At 33.3% G+C, this 24952-nt stretch overlaps 2 protein-coding genes across 2 annotated transcripts in view; both read right to left on the reverse strand.

Annotated features, from left to right (window-relative positions):
- LOC134855494 (uncharacterized) overlaps positions 1-1393 on the reverse strand; it is a 30416-nt gene extending 29023 nt beyond the window's left edge. The window contains exon 1 of the mRNA XM_063872031.1: positions 913-1393. Coding sequence (XP_063728101.1) covers positions 913-1119 — 207 coding nt within the window. The 5' untranslated portion in view covers positions 1120-1393. The remainder of the gene's footprint in view (positions 1-912) is intronic.
- Positions 1394-9080: 7687 nt separating this feature from the next.
- LOC134855501 (uncharacterized) lies at positions 9081-13973 on the reverse strand. Its single transcript, XM_063872039.1, has 5 exons — positions 13356-13973; positions 12069-12216; positions 11565-11760; positions 9933-10030; positions 9081-9510 (listed from the first exon to the last, which is right to left on the reverse strand). The coding sequence occupies exons 1-5, from the start codon at positions 13581-13583 to the stop codon at positions 9167-9169; spliced, it is 1014 nt and encodes a 337-aa protein (XP_063728109.1). The 5' UTR covers positions 13584-13973; the 3' UTR covers positions 9081-9166.
- Between the last annotated feature and the right edge of the window lie 10979 nt (positions 13974-24952).

A 24952-nucleotide genomic window follows, 5' to 3' on the forward strand; every position in this document is an offset into this window, starting at 1 on the left:
AATTTAGAGCCACCAAAGGTTTGACATCCTGAATTTAAAATGCATTGGAAGTGACCTGAATTGCATAAGAGCTATCTTACACAAATTATATAATGCAAAAGTTTTCAAAAATGATGATTTTTTTATTTGAATTTTTAAATTATCAGACATTGATAAAGGCATACAAAGGCATGCCATACAAAAAGAAGTAGGTGTTTGTAGCGTTTTTGAAAAAGTTATCCTGAGAAACGAAAAAATATAATCCAGGACTACGCTATGCACACAAAAAATATAAATTTTGAATGTATTTTTTTTTGGAAACTGTAGAAAAATTGGTTTGCGGTTAGAAAAATATTGTTGCCATTAAAAAAATTCATCTATTTTCCATGTATAGGAATTGTATGCCTGGCTTTTTTCCGACAAAAAAGTTTTTATTTTTTATTTAGTACGATACACTGACTTTTATGCGAAAACAGGAAAAAATTCTTTGAAAACTTTATGACCCATTTTTGCAAAATGTATGAAAGTTGTAAGATTAGTATTTTCTCATAGACTTAGTTTATGGAATTTGATTTTTAGCATCTTAGGCTGAAAAAAAACGAAAATGACATTGAGTGTTGTGTAAACAATCAGAAGTAAACTTTTTGTTTTCATATGATAATATCTGTGACAATTTCTGATATGCCATCAGTACTGGTTAAAAGCAATCCTTTTAGTTTAATCCATTTGGGCATCAAAGCAACATTACTTCTAGTGCGCTTCAGGGGATGTGGTTGCTGATGTAAACTTGATGGTTCCAACCGGGATGTTAAATGGAATTTTCCAATCGGAGTCTTATCATGCAGCTCTAAGCATTTGATACTCAATTTAAACAGTCAAGTGGAGGATGTTATAATGGTCCCCATTTCCGTTACTTTTTGTTTACGTAATCACCTGTAGATTAGATTTCCTCATTGTCTGGTTCAGCTGACTCTGGAACATCAAGTTCACTTGATTCATCACTAGATTTCTGGCATCGAGATCTCCAGAATTGAATTTATCAATTTCTTCCTGGGACAGTTGGAGTTCCTGTGTGAACTCACCACTGCACTGAGAAAGGGCTGGTAGAAGTATGAAAATAATCGTTTCTGTTGGAGTCATTTTCACAAACAATATATTTCTTCAACCGAGATGACACAAGAAAATGGAGCACAGCAATAACAAGCTGGACTTTGAGAATCTTGAAAATTCGGTAAACGCCTTGAAAGTTGAAAAAAAATTGAAAAAGGAATTATACGCGAAGTCGGAAACTTAATTGGTCGGATGTATACTATTTTTCAGAAAAGTCAAATCTTATTAAAGGCTTAATTCTAGATTTAATCTATTTAGTTATTTTTATATTTTGTCTGCAGTATACTATATCTTTTCAGCTGACTACTTGCATTAAACAAAAAACTTAGAAGTAAAAAAACATGGTTAGAATATCGATTGTATGATAAAAGAAACTTCACGTTAATTTTCGCTGGTTTTCATGTAAACTTAGAGTGATGTATCACAAACACAACTGTAAGAAACGATTCTAAGTGAGTCATGGTTTCGATTATATTTTGCAACATAATTGCAAAATGTATTTTTCAACCATCAGAAGACAATGAAACGATTGCTGATATTTGATAATACGCTGCTTTCTAGTATATTTTGTTTTTACCAACATAACTTGCTAGCGTTCTTTTCAGTTTCAAATGGAATGACCGTATCACCTATCTCGAATGCTCCGGTCGATAATCAGTCCTCAATAATCGTGCAGATTTCACTCGTTCTCAGAACTACTCGAAATTGCATGGACCAAGCCAATTTGATTCAAAATCGCTAAGTGATAAAAAGATAAAACTCATCTTTGAACACCCAGAGTTACTTAGAAAAAATAATTTTCATTTTTGATCACAAATCAAAAGCTTCTAATCAAAACCTTTACAATAAAGATTTTCTTAGAGCTGTTAAAAAATCACATTATCTCAAATTATCTGTCCAGTTGGTCTAGATATATTTTTTTCGTATTTCAGACTATTTTCAAGAAAATTGTTGTCAATTGCATAGACGAATTTTTAAAATTCAGCTTGCAAAACTGTTTTTTATAAATTTAGTCTACTAATTATCATAGTTTTGAATTTTCAATAAAAAAATTGACTTCAGCTACAATTTCTAATAAAAATAAATAAAAACAAATCGAATCCCACTAAAATCACAAGCTTCATAACAAATTCACCATCAAAATATTTATGAACAAATTGTTTCAAGTGAAGCTAGCAACTCTGCCTAGAATCAGCCACAGGCATCGCCCTCACGACTCGTGACCCTACTGAATGTGTTTTACAAACACGTTTTTTCCGAAGAAAAATCAAATCAGATGGCCAATGAAATTTAAACAATTTTAATATTTTTAAAGGTTTTAAACTCTTTTTTTCTTCTTTAATGTTTCAACTCGATGATTTTTGGTACCGTATCTGGTAGCAATATCGATCTGTTACCATGACATTGGTCAAGTTCGTTTGCAAAGCGAACAAATGATTATAGTTCTGCACTAGCAAAAATGTTTCAGGTCTGAAACTCGCTAGCTAGTCATAGGTTTTGTTTAGGTTTTTCGAAATTGTTGAACTTATGGTTAGTGCTTCTACTAACTGCAACTTGTGCCTAGAGTCTCCATAACACCTGTAGAGCACGATGGAGACTTTTGAACAGGGCACATCCCACTGAACACATGCATCAGCAATCAAATTCAAGAGGGTTTTCAATTTACTTAACGCAAACTGAAACCCAACACCAAGAAAATTGTACGATTAGTTGTAAAGCAAGCTCCACAAAAAAAACTTGGTTAAAGAGTATCGAAACCTTTATCGAACTGCTCTCTCAACACTCAATTAGTTTGTGTAACTTGCATTATTTTTAGTTGTTAAACTTAGTGTCGTGTAAATTGTTGTTATCAATGTTATAGCTTTCTGAAAAGCTGTGAACATAGCAATTGAAACAATGTCCACTATCATTTTCAATTATTTTTCAAACTCATTCAAAGCATTATAATAGGTTTTTTTTGCTCTTCCTAATTTGAGGCAATAATTTGACACTTGTGCTCTTATAATGAAGAAAACCAGCAAAACCTGAGGATCGTTTCAAATTCCAGCTGGGTTGATAAAATTCGTACTGCTTCAATTGCTATTTTTCAAAAGATGTTTGAATACTTCTTTGAACAGCTAAGTACATAAAAATGCATTTCAAAAACACTGGTTATTTTGATTTTAATCATCAGGTTCAGAACGTGTTTTCGTTTTTGCAAATTGTTTTGCGTTTTGAATACCTGATTCAGACAAATTTCGTTTCAGCAACTTTTTATTCAAACACCTCACTGAATGATTTATTTTATGAAACTAATATTGTAATTAAACAGATTAAACACGTATCTGATTCTATAAAACAGACAACAATTTTTTCAATTAAGGTGAGGATAAAATTTCAGCTTTTCATCAATTCATATTCCTAATCAATTATTAAACAAAACTTTTTCCCGTTTTTCGTTGTCTGAAAATTAAATCTGCTGCTGTAGTTTTTGACTTAAAAACTCTCATATTTTTTGCTCGTTATTGAAGATGATATGATTTGAATTCATCTCATCCAGTCGCTGACTTGAGAAACACCCAGAAAAAAAAATCATTTTTTTCTTCAATCACAGTATCATCTTCAAAAAGAAAAATTATTGAGTTTTACAGAGAGAATGAAAATCATCTGCCCTTAAATAGCTCTTCATTAAACTAAGAGATAGTCCACAAACTGCCTATGTTCCAATTTTAAAAATAAGTACTGGTGGTTGACTGTGATTCAATAAAATAAGCAGATTGATTTTTTCTTCAACAAATAAGACTTGATCTTCATTTAGCAAAAGAGCTATCGTATCAGTTGTATAATAACATGTATGAAAGCCAACTGACACTCAGTGAAGCGACAGCGCTCTTCAAAAAATTGCACTAGCCTATGATATAGCAGCTTCTCCAAATTTTACCAAGTGAAATGATCAAAAAAATGGACCTAGAGTTATTAAAGTTGTTAAATTCGCCACCTTTATAAAGTACCACTTATACAGTTTTTTAAAACAGGTAGAGTTTTTGACTCAATTCGATGAACCTGTCAAAAGGGCGCTTCAAATTAGTCAAAATATTAGATTCAATAATTTTTTAAAGTTCAATTGATAAGCATCCGGGCCTGCTGAAGATTTCTTAGCCAATTGTAAGATACCTTTAAAAGTTTTAGAAAGGTTAACGGTTCTAATCAAAAAGATTTTTGATTGAAAGCAGGAAAGTTTGTACTGGTTTGATTCTCAAACTGTGCTGCTTTGTTTTCAACAATTGTAGCAAAATTTGTTTCAATATAAGAGCATTCGAAACAGATTCTTGCAATTGTTGTTCGATCGTTATTTCTTTTAAAGAAAAAGTTTTTGAAGAGAATGAACAGCTTTTTTCCATTTTTGATGCGTGCAAACTCTTAGCATAAAAACTGTGCTTGGCAGTGCGAATAAAAGTTTTTTGTTTTTCTTTGACAAGGGTATTTGTTCATTAAACAATGATTTGATTGGTTTTTTCTTAGCTGCTTATAAATAATTACACGCTTTGTAATTTCGCTTTTGATGCTCTTGGTGATACATAGGTTATTTCGCTTTGTTAAATCTAAATATTTTTTTTCTGGTGCATTCTTTTCCAGATTATATCAAGTTTCATTGATGAGTTTTACTCAGTGCTTGTCAACATTCTCATTTTCATTTACATTTAAGCCTTTCAAACCCTTTTGCAGATTGAGACGCAAGCTATACAAGATGGATCACTCAAATAATTCAAGGCTCGAGTTTTTGATAAATTAATTTTAGAAGCAGTCGCATAACTAACATCAAATGTTAGTGGAAACTGATCTGAGATATCCCAATCTTCAATTGAAACAGAAACAGGGGATTGCTTATAACTGGATGTAATGATGTTGCAGTATTGACTGTTTGACTTGTTATCATTGATTGTTGTGCTATTTCTAGATGTTTGAAGAAACGAGAATCTTATAATTTGAAATATGTTGGTTGTCGTTGCGTATGTGTGTATTTGTTGAATTATAAACTAGAACGGTTCGACTAATTGGCAACAACTTTTCAAAGCTTGTTGAAAAAGCTCCTTTTTCCGGCGCGCTCAAGAAGTAAATCAAGTTCATGAATTCGTTTTTATTCAGTTTAATTTGATGCCTACTGCCTTCATATCAGTTTTAAATTGAAAAGCATAGAAACTCGTTATATTGAGATGAATATGTCGCAACTCTGCCGCTTCTAGACTCTGTACTTAACAACCAGAGGCCAGGGGTTATCAAAAAAATTATACGTTTTTTTTTTTTCGTTTTCGCAGCCAAGTCTCACTTAATGCTTTTGCGGACGGCAAAGTACTTATATAAACGTGCAGTGCTAGGTAGTGGCACCTTTAAAATCAGTTATTTAACTATAGCAGCATGCATGTGTCTCTTTCATTCATTGATACTACTCTTTCACTCATTTAGAGCATATGTTAGCAAGAACTAGATTTCGTGTCTTATGTTTGTTTTCCTGAATTCTAGATAACTCAGTCTCTAGGAGCTGGGCCATTTTTCGTCATTTCTTTCACTCAGACCTTTGATAAATCTCAATTGCCAGCTTTCAAAACTTCTCGTCCATTATTACCAAATTTTTTTTACGACACAGGCTGTTTATTTCTCGTAATTGCTGCTCTGGTTTTTAGATCATCGAGAATTCTTCGATTGCGCACGAGAATCGCAGTTCGAGTCCCTTCTCAATTAAATAGAACACTTTTAGTTGACATTTGTGAGTTGTTGTACGTATCTTCTATCTTAGGCAACTTTTAGTAGTTCAGCGTCACGTTTGGGAGACGTTCCCTGAGAAAAATGGGCTTCCCATAATTTGATTTTAATTCTTGCCTAGCATCACTTGACGATGATTATCTATCCTTGGTTCCTAAAATCTTTCATCTATGCCAATAATAGTCTGTTAAAACAGAGAGACCTAAAGACAGTTCAATACGAGGGCAAGCTGTACGCGGGACGGGCGCACACTTTTGTGTCTGTATATTCTTGGATTTAAAAGACAAATCTATAAGCAAGTTAAAAGTATGTTAATTAAACTTAATGTGGATGAAAATATTTACGCGTACAAACATCTGTTACTCAAACTTTGTCCGTAACTCAATGAGCAAATATAGCTAATTATTGGAAACAAAAAATTACTAGCTAGGCCTTTTCAAGGTTTTTCAAGATCGAATCAAAAGGGTGTTCAAAAATATCGAGAAAAAACTGTTGTTTGAAAAATTTAATCACCGTTTCACTTCTTTCAGGCTTGAAAATTTAGCGTTGCAATTTTTTATGAAACTGACTGTCCAATTTTTCATTTTTTCTTCTAAAATTCAATTTTTAAACGAGCTACTTCAGGTTAATTTATTTTAAGCTTAAATCTTAGGAAAAATAACTGCATCTGAGATTTTCAAGGAACTCAAGTTTTTTGGTTTTTTTCTTTCAAATTAAAAAGCACTCTTGGCACCGAGTGCTGTTTGGACTTAATTGTAGTATGCTTTTTGCAGATACTTTTTAAAATGTCGAGGTACTTGAGGAGCTGTTTGGAGAAATTTTTTCGAAACTATATTTTTTATTGTACCATTTTTAACCAAATTTTTGTCATTAAATTTGTGGTTTGAACAAACGAAAAATTTTTCATCATTTAAAGTTTTCACGTAAATGCCTAAACTGAAAATAAACTACTTTTAATAAGAATCTTTGTTTTTGTTGGCATATACAAATTGTCAACTAATCATTTCAAAAACAAAAAAAGATCAATGCAAAACCCTACTAAACCATACCAGAGCAAAACCATACAAATTCACAACAATTAATTTTAGATACTATTTTTTGTGTATAAGATTTTTGGTTGCCGATGCAATGTTTTTTTCATTTGTTTCCAATATTTTTGCTAGACATAAATAAATCAAAACAGTTCATGCGCAGTAAATTATCCCTGTCATGTTTTAAGATCTATCTAAGAGAATTTCATTGGTTCTTTTGACACAACAAAGAACAAACTACCTGCATCAAGTAATTTGGCGGTTGAATGAAAAAAATTTTGGTAGCAAAAATTTTGTATAAAAGTCAGTTTAGTCGGACCATCAAAACTTTTTTTTAGTTCTCTGTTCATAATTTTAACTGCAAAAAACTCTATACAACTTAAAAAATGCTCATTGAAACAATAAAATAAGGTCTGCTTTTTTGTCATTATTCCACTTCCACTTTAGTGTACTTAGAGCGCAAGCCGTTCAAAAAATGTTCTTAATGTTGATTTTCAAGCGAGGAACAATCTAGAAAAACTGATAATTTTGTTTTTAAAAACTTTTTTCTAATCCCTCCATCAAAATTATGTCAGCTTTAATAAGAATTCTTTTAACTTTTCCAGAGCTGAAAATTTTATTTCTAGCCCAAAAAAAAACAATCATTTTTTGAACAGCAACTACTTGGTTTTTCGTTGCTGTAACTTTATTTAGAGATGAACAATATATATACTTTTTTTCGAAGAAAAATTTAGGGAACTTAAAGAGTGATCAAATTACAACTGAAAGGGCTTCAAATTTAAAAAGTTTGGACAAAAAAAATGAAAAGTTTCGACAATTTTTCTTCAGTCAGAGCTATAATTTTAGTTTCAAAAGAGTTTTTCAAAGTCAATCTTTGAGAAGTACTGATTTGTTTTGCTTTTGATTTCAGTTTTTTGTCAAATATTTGAGTATTTCTCAAAAATTTCACGTTAATATTTCATGGTATCAAAGCAGAAATAACATGCTACGAAAATTTTGAAAAATAACCAAACACAACAGAATCCAAGAAGATCACTTTATTCAAGTCTTTGGCGAAATTATGTTTTTTGACACTGAGAACAAGTCACTGAAATTTTAAAATACTGATACTCGAATGAATATGGGGAAAAATGAAACTTATTTGACCTTTCTTGTCCTCCAGAGCTATAATTTCATTAAGCCTTGGTGTTTAGCAAAATCATATTGATTTTGGTTTTGATTGTTTTTCAATCCTATGTTTGGGCAACGAATGTTCGTTGAACTCTACAGAAAATTTAGGAAAACCTATATAAATTCTTTCTGCGAGCGTGTTAGAAGATGATTCAGAAGAGCCATTGCCAATTCAATGGTGTGAACATCTGATTTTTTTTTAATTTCATTTTTTTAAAATTATTTAACTATTGTTTCGAAAAATTTTACATTATTTTTTCACGGTATCAAATGCTATATTTTAACTTGCGGTAAAACCTAGATTTGTTCCTTCTACCCGTTTTGTTTGTAGTTTTGTTCCTTGAATCAATTACTTCCTGCTTTTGTAATTGGGAAAAACTATGTTTAAAATTTTGAAGTGTTGTCAAACAGTTTTGAAAACTAACAAAAGCAACGAAACTCGAAATGTTACTTTTTCAAATCTTTGACGAAACTGATCTTTTTTGACAATGAAAACAAGATACTGAATTTTGCGAATATAAATCAAATCACGACTGGTAGGGTCTCAGTATGACATTACTTGAGACGTCTGTTTTTTTGTTGTACCTGGCTGATCGTGAGGAAACATTTAAAAAAAGACAGCTAAACTCATTATGAGTGATAGTTTTTTTGGCAAGTCAGTACTTTTTGAGGGTACTTTCAAAATAGGTAGATTTAGATAAAAGCTTTATTCAAAAATTATTTTGCTTAAGAAATCAGTGTTTTTAAACATGAATGAAAACAGGAAAAAATATCATAAGCTGCATGTCGCGATGTGTGCTCAATCCAAATATAACCATCATGACCAAAACTGCAGATGCATACAGGTCTCCGTCAGCTCAATTGTTTAGGTCTTGCGGAGAAAATGAGATAATTTTCTAGGATTTTTTAGCTGGCTTTTTTGCTTTTTGCTTTCCTGGTCAGAAGTTATGCATTATTTGCATTCTAAACATACTGCGCGAGTTTTTGAAGCTGATTCTTTACTTTTGTTTAGTAAAAAAAAATGTTCAATAAAATATGTTTTAAGGAGGTTACAACGTAGGTTACAGACATGATTTAGATTATATTTTAGCAACTTTTCAGTTATATATATATTTTCGAAACGTAAGTTTTTGCGCTCAATTCTTTACCCTGCGCAGAAATGAGAAGAAACGCATTTCTTGTTCGTCTTCGGGATTACTTTTTTTCAAGTCGTCGTTATCGAACTGATAAAACCCGACTTTCATCTCGTGTTCTGCTTCACTTACTTTGTTCACGACTCTGACAGGAATAGTTACTGGATCACCAACCGATTTGTTCATCGGTTTTCCCAGAATCGAGATGATTTTATCAGCTTCAAAGTTATTCCAGTTGTTGATGTAGGGTTGAAAACTTTTTTCAACTTTATTTGCAATCCAACCACAGTAAGAACCAATTTTAAGACCGAGAAACATGATATTGCATCGCGACACGGATACTTTATCTAAGACACAAACAAGGCAATAATTTTAAATTGTGACGTAAAAATTGAATGGACAGGGAAATATTGGGTTTCATAAACAGCCGATGCAGATATCAGGAGCATCCAAATAACAACCAACTCAACCCCTTCCGCATAATGCAACAGAGCATAGGTTGCAGTTACACTTTAAGTACTTACCAAAAGCCGTATTTTAAGTTAAAAAAATGTAGATTTCTGCGACAAAAAGGTAGATTTGCTCATTGAGCCAAAAACTTCCCGACGTTCGTGATTGAGAAAAAAATAAACTAAGAATTGAATTAAAGTCTTGCCAAACTGTTTCGAAAACTAAATAAATACAACAAAATGCAAAAATGTCACGTTTTTCAAATCTGTGGCGAAATTTAAAAAAGTTGTGTTTTCAAAAAAAAACTAGCTCAACTAACCAATCTGCCAATACTCTGGTTTGAAAGCGAGCGTGATGTTGAATCCAAAACGCAGTTGTTGTTGGTTGCCGACAAGTGTAATTTGAGGGCTGATGGCACTGAACAAAAAATGTAATATAGTTTAACCACCCGGGTTGACCTGCATACACCGAAAATGCTTATCATACCATTCCATACAACAAAAATCATTATCATGCAATTCCATACATTAAGTGTATGAGAAAATTCTTCCAATACAATTTTCATACATTTTCTAAAAACAATAGAAATTAAAAATTAAACAATTTTTGCGGCTTTTTGAAAACATTTCAACAGACTGGTAACGGAAAAAACTGACTTTATTTTTTTAACAAAAATGCTTACCATACAATTTTCATATATGATAATTGTATGACAAGCATTTTCGCCATAAATGATAATTTTTTGAAATTTTTTTGCAAACTTGTTAATAAAAACTTCAAATGAGTTGTGAAAACTTCTTAATCATTTTTCTGAATGATGAGAACGAATTGCGAAAACAAATCCGTTCAAATTCAAGCAAAGGAGAAGCAACAAAAAACGAAAAAAAAAAAAAGAAATTTTGTATAATTTTTTTCTCTCGAAAATGGTTTGATGTAAGTTACCTTTTCTGGAATCTGTTACCATTTAGCATTATTAAGATTTCCAATTAGATACTAATGTCCTATAATTATGTAAATTACTCGTTTTCCAAAGAAAAAAAAATCAAATATGAAAAAAAATTGGGAAATTTTATTTTTCTTTCAAGCAAGCAAAATTTTTTTTTTTACAAATTCATACCGGGCTGAAGTGCTCGACTCATGATTCGACCGAAATGGTCGAACGATGTCCGTTATTGACTTTTTCAGTCGAACGATGTCCGATTTCGACTTTTTGAGTCAAACGATGACCGTTTTCGACTTTGTTCGACTTTACCGGACATTGTTCGACTTTGTTCGACTTTGCTCGACTCTGTTCGACTATACTGGACTTTGTTTGACTTTGTTCGACTTTACCGGACATTGTTCGACTTTGTTCGACTTTGTTCGACTCTATCGGGAATTAACAGAAGAGTCCTGACTTATAACGACACTCGGACATTATTGGACTCTTTCTGTCATATCACCTTTCAAAAACCTTAACCTGGGCAGCGACCAAATATAAGAGAAAAAGCCATAAAAATTGAGCATCGTAGATTCGTGTAGCCCGAGTTCAGTTGTTGCAACTGAGGTTGAAACTGAGGTTGAAACTGAAGTTGCAACTTCTTTAAAAAAAAATTTCTCAGGTTTTCTTCTCTGTTCGCAGATTGCACGGCTTATTAGATGGGTTTTAATGTAATTTGTGCCGCATTTGAAAAAAATTTTTCCAAGAACTGTTTGTCATACAATTTTCACAAATGACAAATTTTAGTCATACAAATTCCATTTATGGCAAAAATTTTTGTCATACAATTTCCATTTATGGGAAAATGTTTATCATAGAGTTTTCATACAATTTTCTGTACGTATGGAATTGTATGGAATTATATGAAAAGAAATTTTCATTCAAATGATTGTTATCAAAATTCTAGTCTAAAAAAAATCGCCAAAATAATTAATCATCAAAATAGATATCAATTTTACTGTACTAGCCAACCTGATTCTTGCTTCCAGCTCAATTAGGCCGCTGGCTTTCAAACTAAGTGGAAACGTTTTTTCCCAAACGAACACACAATTGTGATTCCAAAAGAGTCGTTGACCAAACACCCCTTGAACTGAAGCATGAAGCGTGGCGCTGCTGTTCAGGCAAACTTTGAAGAAATTGTTTCCATTATTATCACAATTCACACTTCCTAAAACAAAACATTTCTGAATGAGGTTTTTTTTATTAAATAGATATGTAGTTGCAAAACATTTTACGCTGCTAACAGCATGCAAATATCATAGCCTACATCGTGTTTCGAAATTTGAAGAAGTAAAAAAATTTTACATGAGAAGCAACGCTGCTCCATTTAACGAATTAAAAAATTGTTCATAAAAGTCACGGTTGATTTTTTTTTTGAGTTTTTGGCCAATTGTGTGTATTGATTTTTTCATATCAATTCATATAAAAATATATTGAATTTTTATTAAAAAGTGAACGCCATTTTAGAGTACAGACCTGTAGTAAAACTCGATGGCTGGAAATATCCGTCCACCTGTGCTTGCTTGACATTGATTTTCATCGGGCTTTTGACAGAACAATTTCCCGTAGGGATAGTGAAGCCGGGAACACTCACTTGAAGTGTGTTGAAGTCACTTGTAGCCACCTTCAAAGTTCAGTTACAATTTTAATTTCTTTTAAACTATTTCACCCCCCCCCCCCCCCCCCCCTGTTCTTATTAAAGAATTGCCAACCCCATAATGAAATAATTCAACGGATAAGCACATGAGAATTTTGTACCTAGTAACGAAAATCAACCCCCTTCTTTGCGGAAGGAGGACGGGGAAATAGTTGAAGCGCTTCCAATTTTAGAATAAAAAACTAAAGTAATCATAAGCTACTCAATTCTTCTAAGTGAGTGGTCCCTTTTTGATTCTGTTTTTAACGCAAGTTGTTGTTTTCTGGAACAAATTTTTTCTTGTCAGCATCCAAAGAGAAGTTTTTAGTTGCACGGACTGTGATATGATTTCAAACCTTAGATCTACTTAACAAGCCCACCCTCTTCCCTCCCTATGGTATCTACTAAACAATTGCCACCCATATAAATAAAAGCAGCAAATTAGCACTAAGAAACAAAAAAGCTTGATGTATTTTTTTCACTTTTCGATCATTCTTAATCTTTTTTGATCACTCTTTTAACATGATTTACTTGCTGGATCTTCTCTGTTGTACGGCTCGAAACTGATATTGCTGTATTTATGAAAAAATGAGCATGCTGCCTGACTCTGATTGTTAAATTTAAACCCAGCGAAGGAAGATCTGGATTCACAACAGGGGCGGATTGAGGATTTTCTCAATGGGGTGCGGATTTTCAAAAAATTTCGAAAATTTTGTCGACCTTTTTTTAGGTCCACCAAATTGATTTTTCTGAGCTCTCCCAAATCACTGGAAAGACTCCTTATGGACAAAACTTTCAACAGCAGGCAAATTAAAAAAAAAACAGGCTAAAAGTGTTTTTTTTTGGCGCGCGCTCCTCTCTCAAACTTAGTATGATTTGGCGCCAAAGGCGCGTTTAGAAAACTTTAGGGTCAGTCAGCCAAGAATGGATATCTCGAGTTAGTTCAAAGGGGGACCCTTTGGGTCGGCAGGAGGTCGAATCCCAGAGGGAAAAGTGTCCAAACCGCCAGTCCCCCCTAAATCCGCTGGTGATTCACAATGAAAACAACAGTTCAATAAATAACTTGACAATTTTGATCCGTATAACAGTAAGGAGCCTACGTGCTGACGCGGCTGTCGATAACTTACCGGAATGTTTGATACCCCTGTCTGATTAACCTGGCTCTGGAAAAATAAGTTCACTTGTGTCATCACTAAATCCCGGGTGTACTCATCTCCGGAATTGAACTTGTCGATTTGGTCCTGAGAGAGAACAATTTCGCCAGTGGTTGCTTCAGTGCCAAGACTTGCATAGCAATGAGTTATTTGCAGAAGAACAAAAGCGAAGCTCAGATTGGAAATCAGTTTGAACATCATGAATCAGCAAAATCTGAATTTTTCAGTATTTACAAAAATTTTCAGAATTGTTTTTTGTCAATATTGACAAGACTGCAACAACTGAGTTTTTCACTGTTTATAGCAGAGGTCAGAACTAGTAGCTTATTTATCAAAGCGGACAAAAATCAGAGCTGAAAACGGAACTGAAAATATGAATGAGTAACTTTAGTGAATCAAGAAAGTGGGGCGAATGTTTGATATATTGAGTCTTAGTTTCTCTAGGCAAAGAGAGTATAGAGCGCTTTTATGCTTTTATTGATGGGTTGGAGCAAGTTCATAACAAGTAAAATACGAAATTACTGAAATCTCGAGTTGCGATCAATTTTATAAATAACAGTAGTTTTTGAATAACATAATAATGTATCTGAGATCAGTAATAAAACTGACAATTCTGCTCGCACAAAAATTCATGTTTTAAGCTTGTACTCTTGATTAAGGGCTGTTTTTAATAAGCAAAAGGTTTCAAGAGTTTTTAATGCCTAGAACTTGGTAATAAAACTACACACTCGAGGAAGGTCCAGAAAAGAAAACTTTTAAGTATAAACTGAAACTAACATCAACAAGTTGAAACAGCTTAAAAGAATCGATAAAAGTTGAAGAGTTTAAGTACCCGCTAAGATGATTCATGTTCATTGACTTTTGTGTGATTTCGAAAGTACCTTCTGATACTATTTTATAAATGAAAACAGACCTGTTTGAACGAATTTATTCGGAAAAAATATCTGAGTTTGTTACGGGTTTTGATCGCTAACGTTAAAAGTGGCTCTCGGTTTCTGTCAAAATGTTTTTTTTTGTTTTTGGTTTGCAAACAAAATCATAACTAACTGAAAAAGAGAAAGATATTGATACAACAGGACCCAGACCAAGGAATACCAGGAAGGATAAAGGAATACCAGGAAGCTATACCAGGAAGGATATAGCTATCTATGTAGGATCGGTGATCCTGAAACTGTTTTGCCCAACTGAGATTTACCCATTAACTTTCACTACGCTGCATGCATTTTTCAAAGTGAACTCCCAATCGAAATCTCAGTTGGGCAAAACAGTTTCAGGATCACCGATCCTACATAGATAGCTATATCCTTCCTGTGATGTCGAGAAATTTCCATCACAAGTGGCCAGTTAAAAAGTCGAATTTTATCTACAGAAAAAATCACTCTGAGATTTTGTATTCCGTCACTTTTTCCAAAATGTAACGAACATAATTCTTTATGATCCATTATTATCTGATGTGCTGTCAAATCACTAAACTTGTTGATTATTATAATAATGTTTCAAAAATTTGTCTGAAATTTTCAAAAACAGTTCATACTTTTCACAAATTGACAAGTACTTTCGGCTAAAAATATGTTTTCAAGAAAACTTAAAAGTCTTGGCTACACAAGTTGTTTTTTGGCTACACATGTTGTTATTCTGTTCACAATTTTTTTTGCGCCACAAATGTTTTTTTTGTTTTTATTTTTTTACCTTCTCAAAGTAAGTTTTTTTCTAAACCCCCCCTTATCCAATTTACGTCCTTCCTTCTCTCCTTGTCACCTCCCACTTTTTCACCACCCTCTCAATTAAGCACAACTCTACATGTCCTTCCAAGGGCCACACAACACTACATGTCCTTCCGAGGGCCACACAACACTACATGTCCTTCCGAGGGCCACACAACACTACATGTCCTTCCGAGGGCCACACAACACTACATGTCCTTCCGAGGGCCACACAACACTACATGTCCTTCCGAGGGCCACACAACACTACATGTCCTTCCGAGGGCCACACAACACTACATGTCCTTCCGAGGGCCACACAACACTACATGTCCTTCCGAGGGCCACACAACACTACATGTCCTTCCGAGGGCCACACAACACTACATGTCCTTCCGAGGGCCACACAACACTACATGTCCTTCCGAGGGCCACACAACACTACATGTCCTTCCGAGGGCCACACAACACTACATGTCCTTCCGAGGGCCACACAACACTACATGTCCTTCCGAGGGCCACACAACACTACATGTCCTTCCGGTGTTTCGAGGGCCTTTTATTGAAACCAATTTTGTCCCCTCTGCCTCATGTGTAAAGTTTAAAAGGGTGTGACAATCTGAAGTAGGGACGGATCTTGAAAGTTCAGGAGCGGGGGGGGGGGGGGGGTAAAAGATTCACATTTACGCAAAAAAAATCAACTTTGATGGATTCTATGAACACAACACAAAAAATGAACACAAAAACAATGGACTAAATTGAAGCGAAAAAAACTAATTATAATTGACTGTAATGGATTATTGAAAATATAAAGTAATCGTTTAAAATTTCCTAAAAGTCTACTCTCATGGTTAAATGGCTCTTAAAAGTTGACAAAATATGTAGCAAAAATTTAAAAATAATAATTTGAGCTAATTTTAAAATCAATTTAATTTGATACAAAAAAGTTTTTAAGCAAAATAAAATTCATTCGATTCTATATCGAATTAAATTAAAATTTTGCCAAATGTTTCTAATTCAGTTTCATCCAAAATATACTAAATTTTGGAACATAAAACATTTCAAAAGCGACAATTGATGTTTGGATTCTTGTTACCCCATATTAATTTCGCTTTAATTTGCTTTAAGCTCGATGTATTAATAATGCCTGGTTTCTGCCCGTACTGACAAGAACGGGATTGCAACCGATTCTATACAAAATTTCGCTTTAATTTGAAAATATGGATTATTGAATTAAAGCAATCAAGTGTTGCCTCTTCTGCAATCAAGTGTTGCCTCTCTAAAAATCCACAATTTTTAGAGAGGCAACAAAATCGATTTTTTTTCGACAGTAAAAATCAATTTAATCCATTCTAAATTTTTTACAGGAAATTGTTAATCGATTTCTCTCATAATTATCTATGTAAAAATCAATTTCAATCTCAAGTTTGTCTCAAAGCTGCATGAAATCAATAACTCCCCATGAAACTGCGCTTTTGTGCTCTATTTGCGTAAGCTGCATGGGAACAATGGCCCATCCAGCAGCCTGACAACAATCAGTTTACAGGAAATAACTGAGACACTTAATTATGAGAATCTTAGGAGCTATCTCGGTACATAAAATAATAACCCGAGTAGAGTTTAAATAGCATATATGTCAAAAGAAATAGTTTGATATATTGAAAAAAAAAATAAAAAACGTCAGATTACAGCAACATTTGTTTATGCACTAAAAAAGCTTCTCGAATGTGTGAATGAATTTTGTTTTTTTAAATGCAATTTGTGTTTAGAGTTCCAGAAAGTCCAATCGGAGCTACAGTTTTTGGGTAAATAACCTTTTTGCACAGTTGATTAATTGTCATAAGAAAAAGTGAAACACCAATTCAAATATGAAGGAAAAGTACGTTATATACAATTTCAAGACAAACATCATGCCCCAACAGAACCAGAAAAAATAAAGATAAAAAATGAAAAGAATTATGAGATGAGTACAAAAGTTATTGCATCTAATATTATTGCTATTTTTTGGACGCAGAAAAATTTTACCTACAAATTTTTCAACTTTAAATTGCTCAGACATGTGATTCGAAAAAGCGATCTTTATCAAATAGAAGAATATCAGATCTTTCAAGCATAAAATGTTCACCAGCTATTTATCTACATTACATTGAAGGAAATAATGAATTTTTCAATATCCTTAGCCTAATTTTGCATCTGGAAATCTCTATAAATTATTCAAAAACATACTCAAAATCATAAAAACTAAAAAATAAAAACATGAAATTGGCAGATTCTGTTTGTCAGGACAAAAAGTCATCTGGCGCTTGAAAAATGCATTTGGTTATCTAGTTTTTGTATGAAATAAATCAAACTATCAGAAATTCAATATCAAAGATGAACACAAAAATTTGCTCAGCCTTTGTTTTTGCATTTTTCTGCAATCAAGTTTTCGCAATTGACACCAAAAATCTCTCAACTTTGGCCAAAAAGCACTCCGAGAAGTGTGATTGCCTAATGAAAACGGGACAACCTTTCCAATTATCTCTTGAAATTTTCCGGGCTGACTGCTGGGCTAAATGCTTCAAAACCAGCGCTTGTTTTGCATTTGAGTACTATGACCAATCAAAATTGTGCAAACTCTACAATGACATGAGTATCGGTTACAACGCGCTTTCAGTTGAAAAGAACTCTTGCGAAAGACATCCAAACTATGGGTATTTTGAATTCTACATTATAAAACGAGTGGAGAATGGAGAAACTTTTGACTGTGAGAGTATCAAGTTGAAAAACTCATTGGCGGACGATGATTATTTTGACATAAAAATAAGAGGCGTAGTCGTTCGCGTCTTTTGCGTGATGACTGCTACTCCCGCGAAAACGTACGTGGATGTTGCTGGAAAATCGGTGTGGGGAGGATCTTTGTTTCCTCATAACGCACCTGCCTATGCGGTAAATCGAACATGGTCCAGGGTCCAGATTCAAACAAGCTCTTGTTTGACTTCGATTATCTGCGATGATATGACTTTCAGGTAGTTTATCAAAACAACTGACATGTGATAAACCCACACACAAAATAAAATCATTTTTTCCTTCTTTTTTTAACGTAAGAAATATATTTGATATGCGCTATTTTTTGAAAAGTTGATGCTGTTCAGCGTATACTTGATTCCTGTCAACTGTCCTGGTTATATACAAAAGGAAAAAATATACATGTTTTTGGTAATTCTTCAGACAATTTTTTTTTTCAAATTTAACGGGTTGACCAAAAATGCTAATCATACAATTTTCATATATGGAAAAATGCTAGTCATACACTTTTCATGAAAGTCCATACGTACAGAAAATTGCATGAAGGGTCTATAATTAGTGATTTTTCATATATGGCAGTTGTATGACTAGCATTTTTCCATTAACCAAAAAAATAGATTTTTAGAAAATTTGTTTTTTCAACTTTTTTCGACTGTGTTCTTAACCGAACATAAATGACAAAAACCATATTTTACTCAACACAGAGTCACCAAAGGTTTGATCGTCTTGCTTTTTGCAATGCATTAGAAACGACCTCAATTGTATAACAGTCTTCTTTTAAATTTATATAGCATCAAGTTTTTAAATTTTGGTGAAAGTTTTCCAAGACGATTATCTTCAAAGTTAAAATTTTTAAGTTATCAGGCACTGATCAAGGTATACATAGGCATGTCATACAAAATTAAGTATGGGTTTGTAGCGTTTTTGAAAAAGTTATCCAGTGAAACGAAAAAATCCAATTTTTTTTTGCATCCAGGACTACGTTATGCACACAAAAATTTAATTTTGCATGCCAAAATTTATTTTTGAAATGATTTTTTGGGTACCAAATTCGATTTGCGGTTGAAAAAAAAATTTAAAAAAACTTAGGTAGTTTCAAAATTACTTGGAAAAATTTTTGTTGTCGCCATTAAAAAATTGCTAGTCATCCAATTTCCATAGATGGAAATTGTACGCGTAGCATTTTTTTGACGAAAAAATTTTTCCTTTGTTGTACGATACACCGACTTTTACACCAAAACAAAAAAAGTTTTTTGAAATTTCGATAACACCATTTTATCAAAATCTTTGAAATCTTATGATTAGTGTTTTTTCATAGAATTAGTTTATGGAATTGATTGATAAGCGTTTTTGGTCTATGGAGGTCAGCCCAGGTGATCAGTTCTGACCAATCTTTTTTTCAGTGAAGCTCAACCGAACGACCCCTTCTCATTGGCCCTCCCTCTTTACTTTGGACACGGCTCAAACTGCGGTTCGGGAACAGCTGAGTCCGAAATTGACCTGACCTCTACCCCATTTTTCATTCCAAGCGGGATTCGTTCTAGAATAGGAGGTTGGATGGGCGAGACATACTCTCGATTTGTTGACACCGCGAGGCAAACTGCTCGCGTGACTGGAACGGGATTGTGTGGGAGAACTATCATATACCATAGCAAAGGGAGAGTTGTAATTCGAAACAAAATTCCCCTACTGCTTACACAAAGATGAATATCAACGAAAAAGAAGCTATTTCTAAGAAGACAATGATTTGTATGGCTCAAATTAGGTGGCTTGCACTTATTTTTTTTTTCACATGGAGCAGGATTTGAAAGAAAACAATGATATTTTAGATTAACCTCATTAAGAATCTCTCGCAAAACTTTATGCAAACTGCTGTCTAAAAATGTCCCGGTAAGAGCCGAGTGTGACTAAGGGGTCCCAAATTACGCTATTTTAAATCAAATATATGAATTAAGTTAATCAAATGAATCCGCTCCGTCGTTTTTGAACTTAACCAAACGTAATTAAACTGCCTCATTTGCGATAACTTATTTCATGCTTTAATTATGAAATCACCGAGGAAAAATGATTTGATTAATTTTGAAGCCCTGTATTTGCATTGAGGGACCCTGTTAATTTCTCGGTACCCCTGCATCACATTTGCACCAAAATGTTTTGTCACGTGATTTACGCAATGTAATTTAGAAATAATGTAATTTTTGCCTGCAAAAGATATTACTATAAGCTACAGTGTGTGTGTGTGTGTGTGTGTGTGTGTGTGTGTGTGTGTGTGTGTGTGTGTGTGTGTGTGTGTGTGTGTGTTGTTGGTTGATTATTAGCTGGCCAAAAGTAAAATTATTGTTTGATTGCATCGTTAGTTAGCCCGGGAGATAATTCAATGGGGGTTCCTACCGTATTTCCCTGTGTTTGAGTAATTTTTCCGTAATTCAATTTGATTTAAATTGTTGTTTTTCATCACCAACTAGTCAAAAACGTAATAATTTTGTTTTGACATTTCTAAACTTTTTTGAGTATCAGACTTTATAATTTGATTTTTCAATTATCTGAAACACTTTATTATTAAATCTTTTTTTTTATAAAAACATCGCTTTTTGGACTTTTTGTCATCTTTTGCCTATTTGTGGAGTTTGACTATGTTCCGAGACTGTAACCGACCATGTTTAACAACGATTTTTTGTCGAATGTGTCTCGACCAGGCGCTGTAATGACTTTATGTTCGATTATGTTTCGACAATATTTCGTTTTCGACTTTGTACTCGACCATATTTTGACCATACTTTGTGTTCGACTATGATTCGACCATTCTTTATGTTGACTTTGAGTTCGACTATGACTCGAAATATTGTTCGAATATGTCTGGACCAAGTTTTCGACTTGGTTTCAAAGTTGTGTTCGATCGAAAGAGATGTTTTTGAATACGGATTATGGTTCAAACAACATTCGTGTGTTCGACAGTGTTCAGTCATAACATCAATCGAACGCCTCAAAACAGGTTAAACTTTTGAAAGCTAAATTCAAGCAAGGCACTTACTGAGCTGCTAGAATTCAATCATTCTTCGGGAACGTAACTTTAAAGTTCCCAGGGTGTTGATAAAGCCCAAAACGCCAATGAAAGACCAAAACGCCAATAATGAATCAGAGCAAAATTTGCAAGTTCTTTCTTGTTTTAAATGCTCCATTGTACTACTTATACCCAAACAAAGCTTCCTAGTTGGATAGAAAGTTAATATAGATAATTATATCCAATCGTTTGTGTTTTAAGCACGCCATTCTTTTTTTTAACTTAACAAATAAATATTTTCTTGATAATTTTCATTGATTGGCAATTGGCTAAAGCCTTAAAGATAACAAGTGTGGAGAGAGCAAGAGGTTAGAAAGGGTTTAAAATAAGACCTATGTATTACAAAAAAAATGAAACTGCAGAGAAAAAAATTTATTACAGTTTTCTATTACTGAAGAGAAAAAAAATCTATTACATTTTGAAAAATTGTTGCAAAATGAGAAAAATTTCAAAAAATTAGTAAAAGTTGATTTGAATTGAATTATCAAATGTTGATCAAAGTCAGAACAAGGAGTTTCTCGTTATATGAATTATTGGCTGCAAGGATCTCAAGAAGCGATTTTCATTGCATCAACCAAAAAATTTTCATTCAATTTTAAAATTTAACAGCTGGAACCTGATCTAAACTACATTTTATGATTGGATAAATTAGATATTTTACCACTGTAAAGTATTTAATATTAACCAATCATGATCCATCAAACTAACAACCCACTTATTTGTAAGTGCTGAAATTACTTGTAATTTCAGCACCAGAGAGATTTGAATTGAACTTAGAAATTAGTTGCCTCTCCAAGAGAACTTCAGCAGCCGCAATAAACCAGTATACCCTAGATCTATTGAGCCTAGCAGAGACTAGTTAAACAACCTGAGACTAGATAGTATAAGAGTAAGATTAGGATCGGTATTAGACTAAGAAGTTGCACGAATCTATCCGGCCGAAAATAAGATAGCGTGACGAGCAGACGGTGTACCCTATCCGAAATTACTCTATGAGTTAACCACCTCGGTCCTAACTCATCTGGTGCGACCATAAGTCTCGAACAAGACCTTAATAGCTTAGAATTAACCAAAAATAGATTAGAATTTAGACAAAACATTTTAAAAAGGTTATACGACGATAATTTAATCGAAATGTCTCTACGACTCAATAGATCAGAGCCAATATTCCAAACGATAACAGAACTACCCGGAATTGCAAGAAGACCTCGAACCAGAGACGACATACGACAAAATAGAAACTTACCAAATAGTTATATGATAGTACGGCAAAAGCCAACACAAACTTTTATATTTAGAATTTTATTAGCAATGAATTTAGATTTTCATTTGCAAACATAAAATTTTGAAGTCAATCTTCATAATCATTTCAGGCGCTAAAACAAAACTATTAATATACAATAACGATTGATAAAAAGATCTCAGATCGTTTTCCTAAAATTCTGCAGTATTATATAAAACATGTTTGGAAAATATTTATTGAAAATCAAAACAAAAATTAGTAGCATGACAATAAACTGTTAATAATCATAAATCATCCCATTGTCCCAGCTTCATCACCTAAAACATAACAGCAATCATAAGCTCACTAATATCATTAAAACACTAAATCTTTTCCTTAAACAAATTTAAACCATTTTAAACTTAAATTCACTTAATTTTAAAATCAGATCATCAAGGCTTATCCTTGGATCTTAATTCATTTTCTATTTAATTAAATTTTAAAACTTGATCATCAAGGCCTATCCTTGGATCAAAAAGAACAATTTTGTTCTCCCCCACCCACTTAGCTAGTGTCTAACGACCTCAAACGTCGATTCACTATCCAACCCTTTCAAAAAACCCAAGACTAATAGAAATTTTTGAACAAAACTAATCATTCAAATTAGGATAAACAGTGAAGAACTTCGGTTAATCATCCTTCACTTGAACCCTCCTCTTATCAAGACCCAGGATAAATCTTAGACTTAGTAAGTTTAAAATAGTATCTAACGAACTACTCGCGTTCTAATTATACCTGAACCTTGTGGATCGATTTACTATTCTCCAACCCTTGAACACAATCACTATTCCTAAGTAAGATTAAGTAAGTTAACACCTTAGCTTATACTAGCCACGAGAAAGTAAAAAATCATTCTTCGGAATCGATATACTTTTCTCTCCAACCCTGAAAAAATAGACCCAGGTTAAGCTAACCAAAAAATCGTAAGGACTAACAGGTTAAGAAAATAGAAATCATCTAACAACTTTTTGCATCCGTCATCCTAAACCTTATGTCATTTAAAAATCTAGGAAACAAACAAACAATCGTTTTGCACAACTGTGAAATAGATAACAAGAAATACGACCTTGTAATCACGCCTCATACACAAACAGTTGGATATATTAGAACAAAACGACAAACACTAAAAAGGAAAATAATAACAACAGAAACAACTTCAAATTCATCAAAAAGAGGAAAAAGAAGAATAAAAAAGCAATACAAACACAAACCAGTACACTTATATAACTGGAATCAACCAATTAGACACATCGATAATTACCTATTAACAGTCATTAAACGAAAAAATGAGCCAAACACACACTCCAAGTGAATATAGTCCAGATGACGACGATATTTACCCCTTCCTCGTAGATGCACCCGATAATAGAGGACAGCATGACTTTTGCAAAAATTTACTCCTAAATTTGTTTGAACCCGGAATCAGCCCATGCAAAACAGAATTCCCAGATGTAAAAATTAAAAGACAAGTTATTGATCACTATCTGAAAGATATATGTAATTTGACACAACACTACGGAATCTACACCATAGAATTCACCTCACCAAACCCGAATCACCGCAAATATGTAATTCAAACAGACGACCTTGATTTAGAATTTTCAAAAGTATTCTCAGAATATATAAAAAGCATACAATATCATAACTCACAAAGAGCAAACTCCATATTTACTAATGAAGTTTTTGCAATAATATATAGTTATATCTCAATATTAGAAAATGAAATCCCAATCCCAAATGTCTCACCGACAGAGACATCTAAACATATAAGGGTACGACATGAAATTACACTATTTTCAACTTTCCTACATATAATTAAAGAAAATTTCACTAAAGATGAAGTTTCACAACATACAAAACATGACTTACAAACAATTTTGGCATGGTTTATAATAGATTATTTCACACATAATATAGATTTAATTTCACAAGCAAGAAAAAATTTTAGACCTCAAAATTCAAACGATGATACCGCCATCACAGAACAGTCAGACTACATTTGGGACCCCGAATGGTCTCATTATGCATTCATAGATTTCCCACAATCAATCTCAAGTCAAGCAATAAGTACAATATCTTATACAAGAGATTATGTAAGAGTAGTACCATTAACGATTGACGCAACACCATTAAACTACAATACATTTTTACCTGATACTCGAAATAACCGTTTAAACTCGACCGTCATACACAATGAAAACCTTAATGGAACTAGGAATCTCACTCAACAAGATATTCAGACACCCTCACACTTCATAAATGAAGAAATCGTCCAAACAACAACAACTACACAACAAAGTATTTCACCGATACGTCCAAATTTAACAACACCAAAAAATACACACACTTCACTAGCACAGGTAACCTTACAATCAACCGTTAAACCTTCGGTTGCTCCAAAATATTCACACATGGATTATCAAACATATAGACCCATGACAATACCGTCAAAAACACGCAGAATGTTCACAAGAAACAATTTTGCGGAACACAATTATAATTACTAACATTCATCAAAAACAAACTATCCCCCACGAAAAAAAAATAATAATCAGATAAGATCTCGATATTGGGATAATCCAATGGCAACAACCAACTCAGTAAATTTTCAAACTAATTCACATCCTCCACAGGATCGTAGTGAAAATTACCCATTCTTTCAACAGAATAAAAATAAAAAACAAGCACCTCATCAAACGGATTATCTATCCTCTGATGATGATTATTTACAACCAGA

The sequence above is a fragment of the Symsagittifera roscoffensis genome, chromosome 10 (assembly GCF_963678635.1).
Source record: "Symsagittifera roscoffensis chromosome 10, txSymRosc1.1, whole genome shotgun sequence".
In the NCBI taxonomy this organism is placed as follows: Eukaryota; Metazoa; Xenacoelomorpha; order Acoela; family Convolutidae; genus Symsagittifera; species Symsagittifera roscoffensis.

Bases quoted from the DNA above. Each gene is read 5' to 3' on its own strand.
- LOC134855501 (XM_063872039.1), bottom strand. From the start codon at position 13,583: ATGATGTTCAAACTGATTTCCAATCTGAGCTTCGCTTTTGTTCTTCTG. The intron at 11,761-12,068 runs GTCTGTACTCTA...GTTTTGTTTTAG, and splicing joins GCCATCGAGTTTTACTACAG to GAAGTGTGAATTGTGATAAT. The intron at 10,031-11,564 runs GTTGGCTAGTAC...TTTTTTGTTCAG, and splicing joins GAGCTGGAAGCAAGAATCAG to TGCCATCAGCCCTCAAATTA.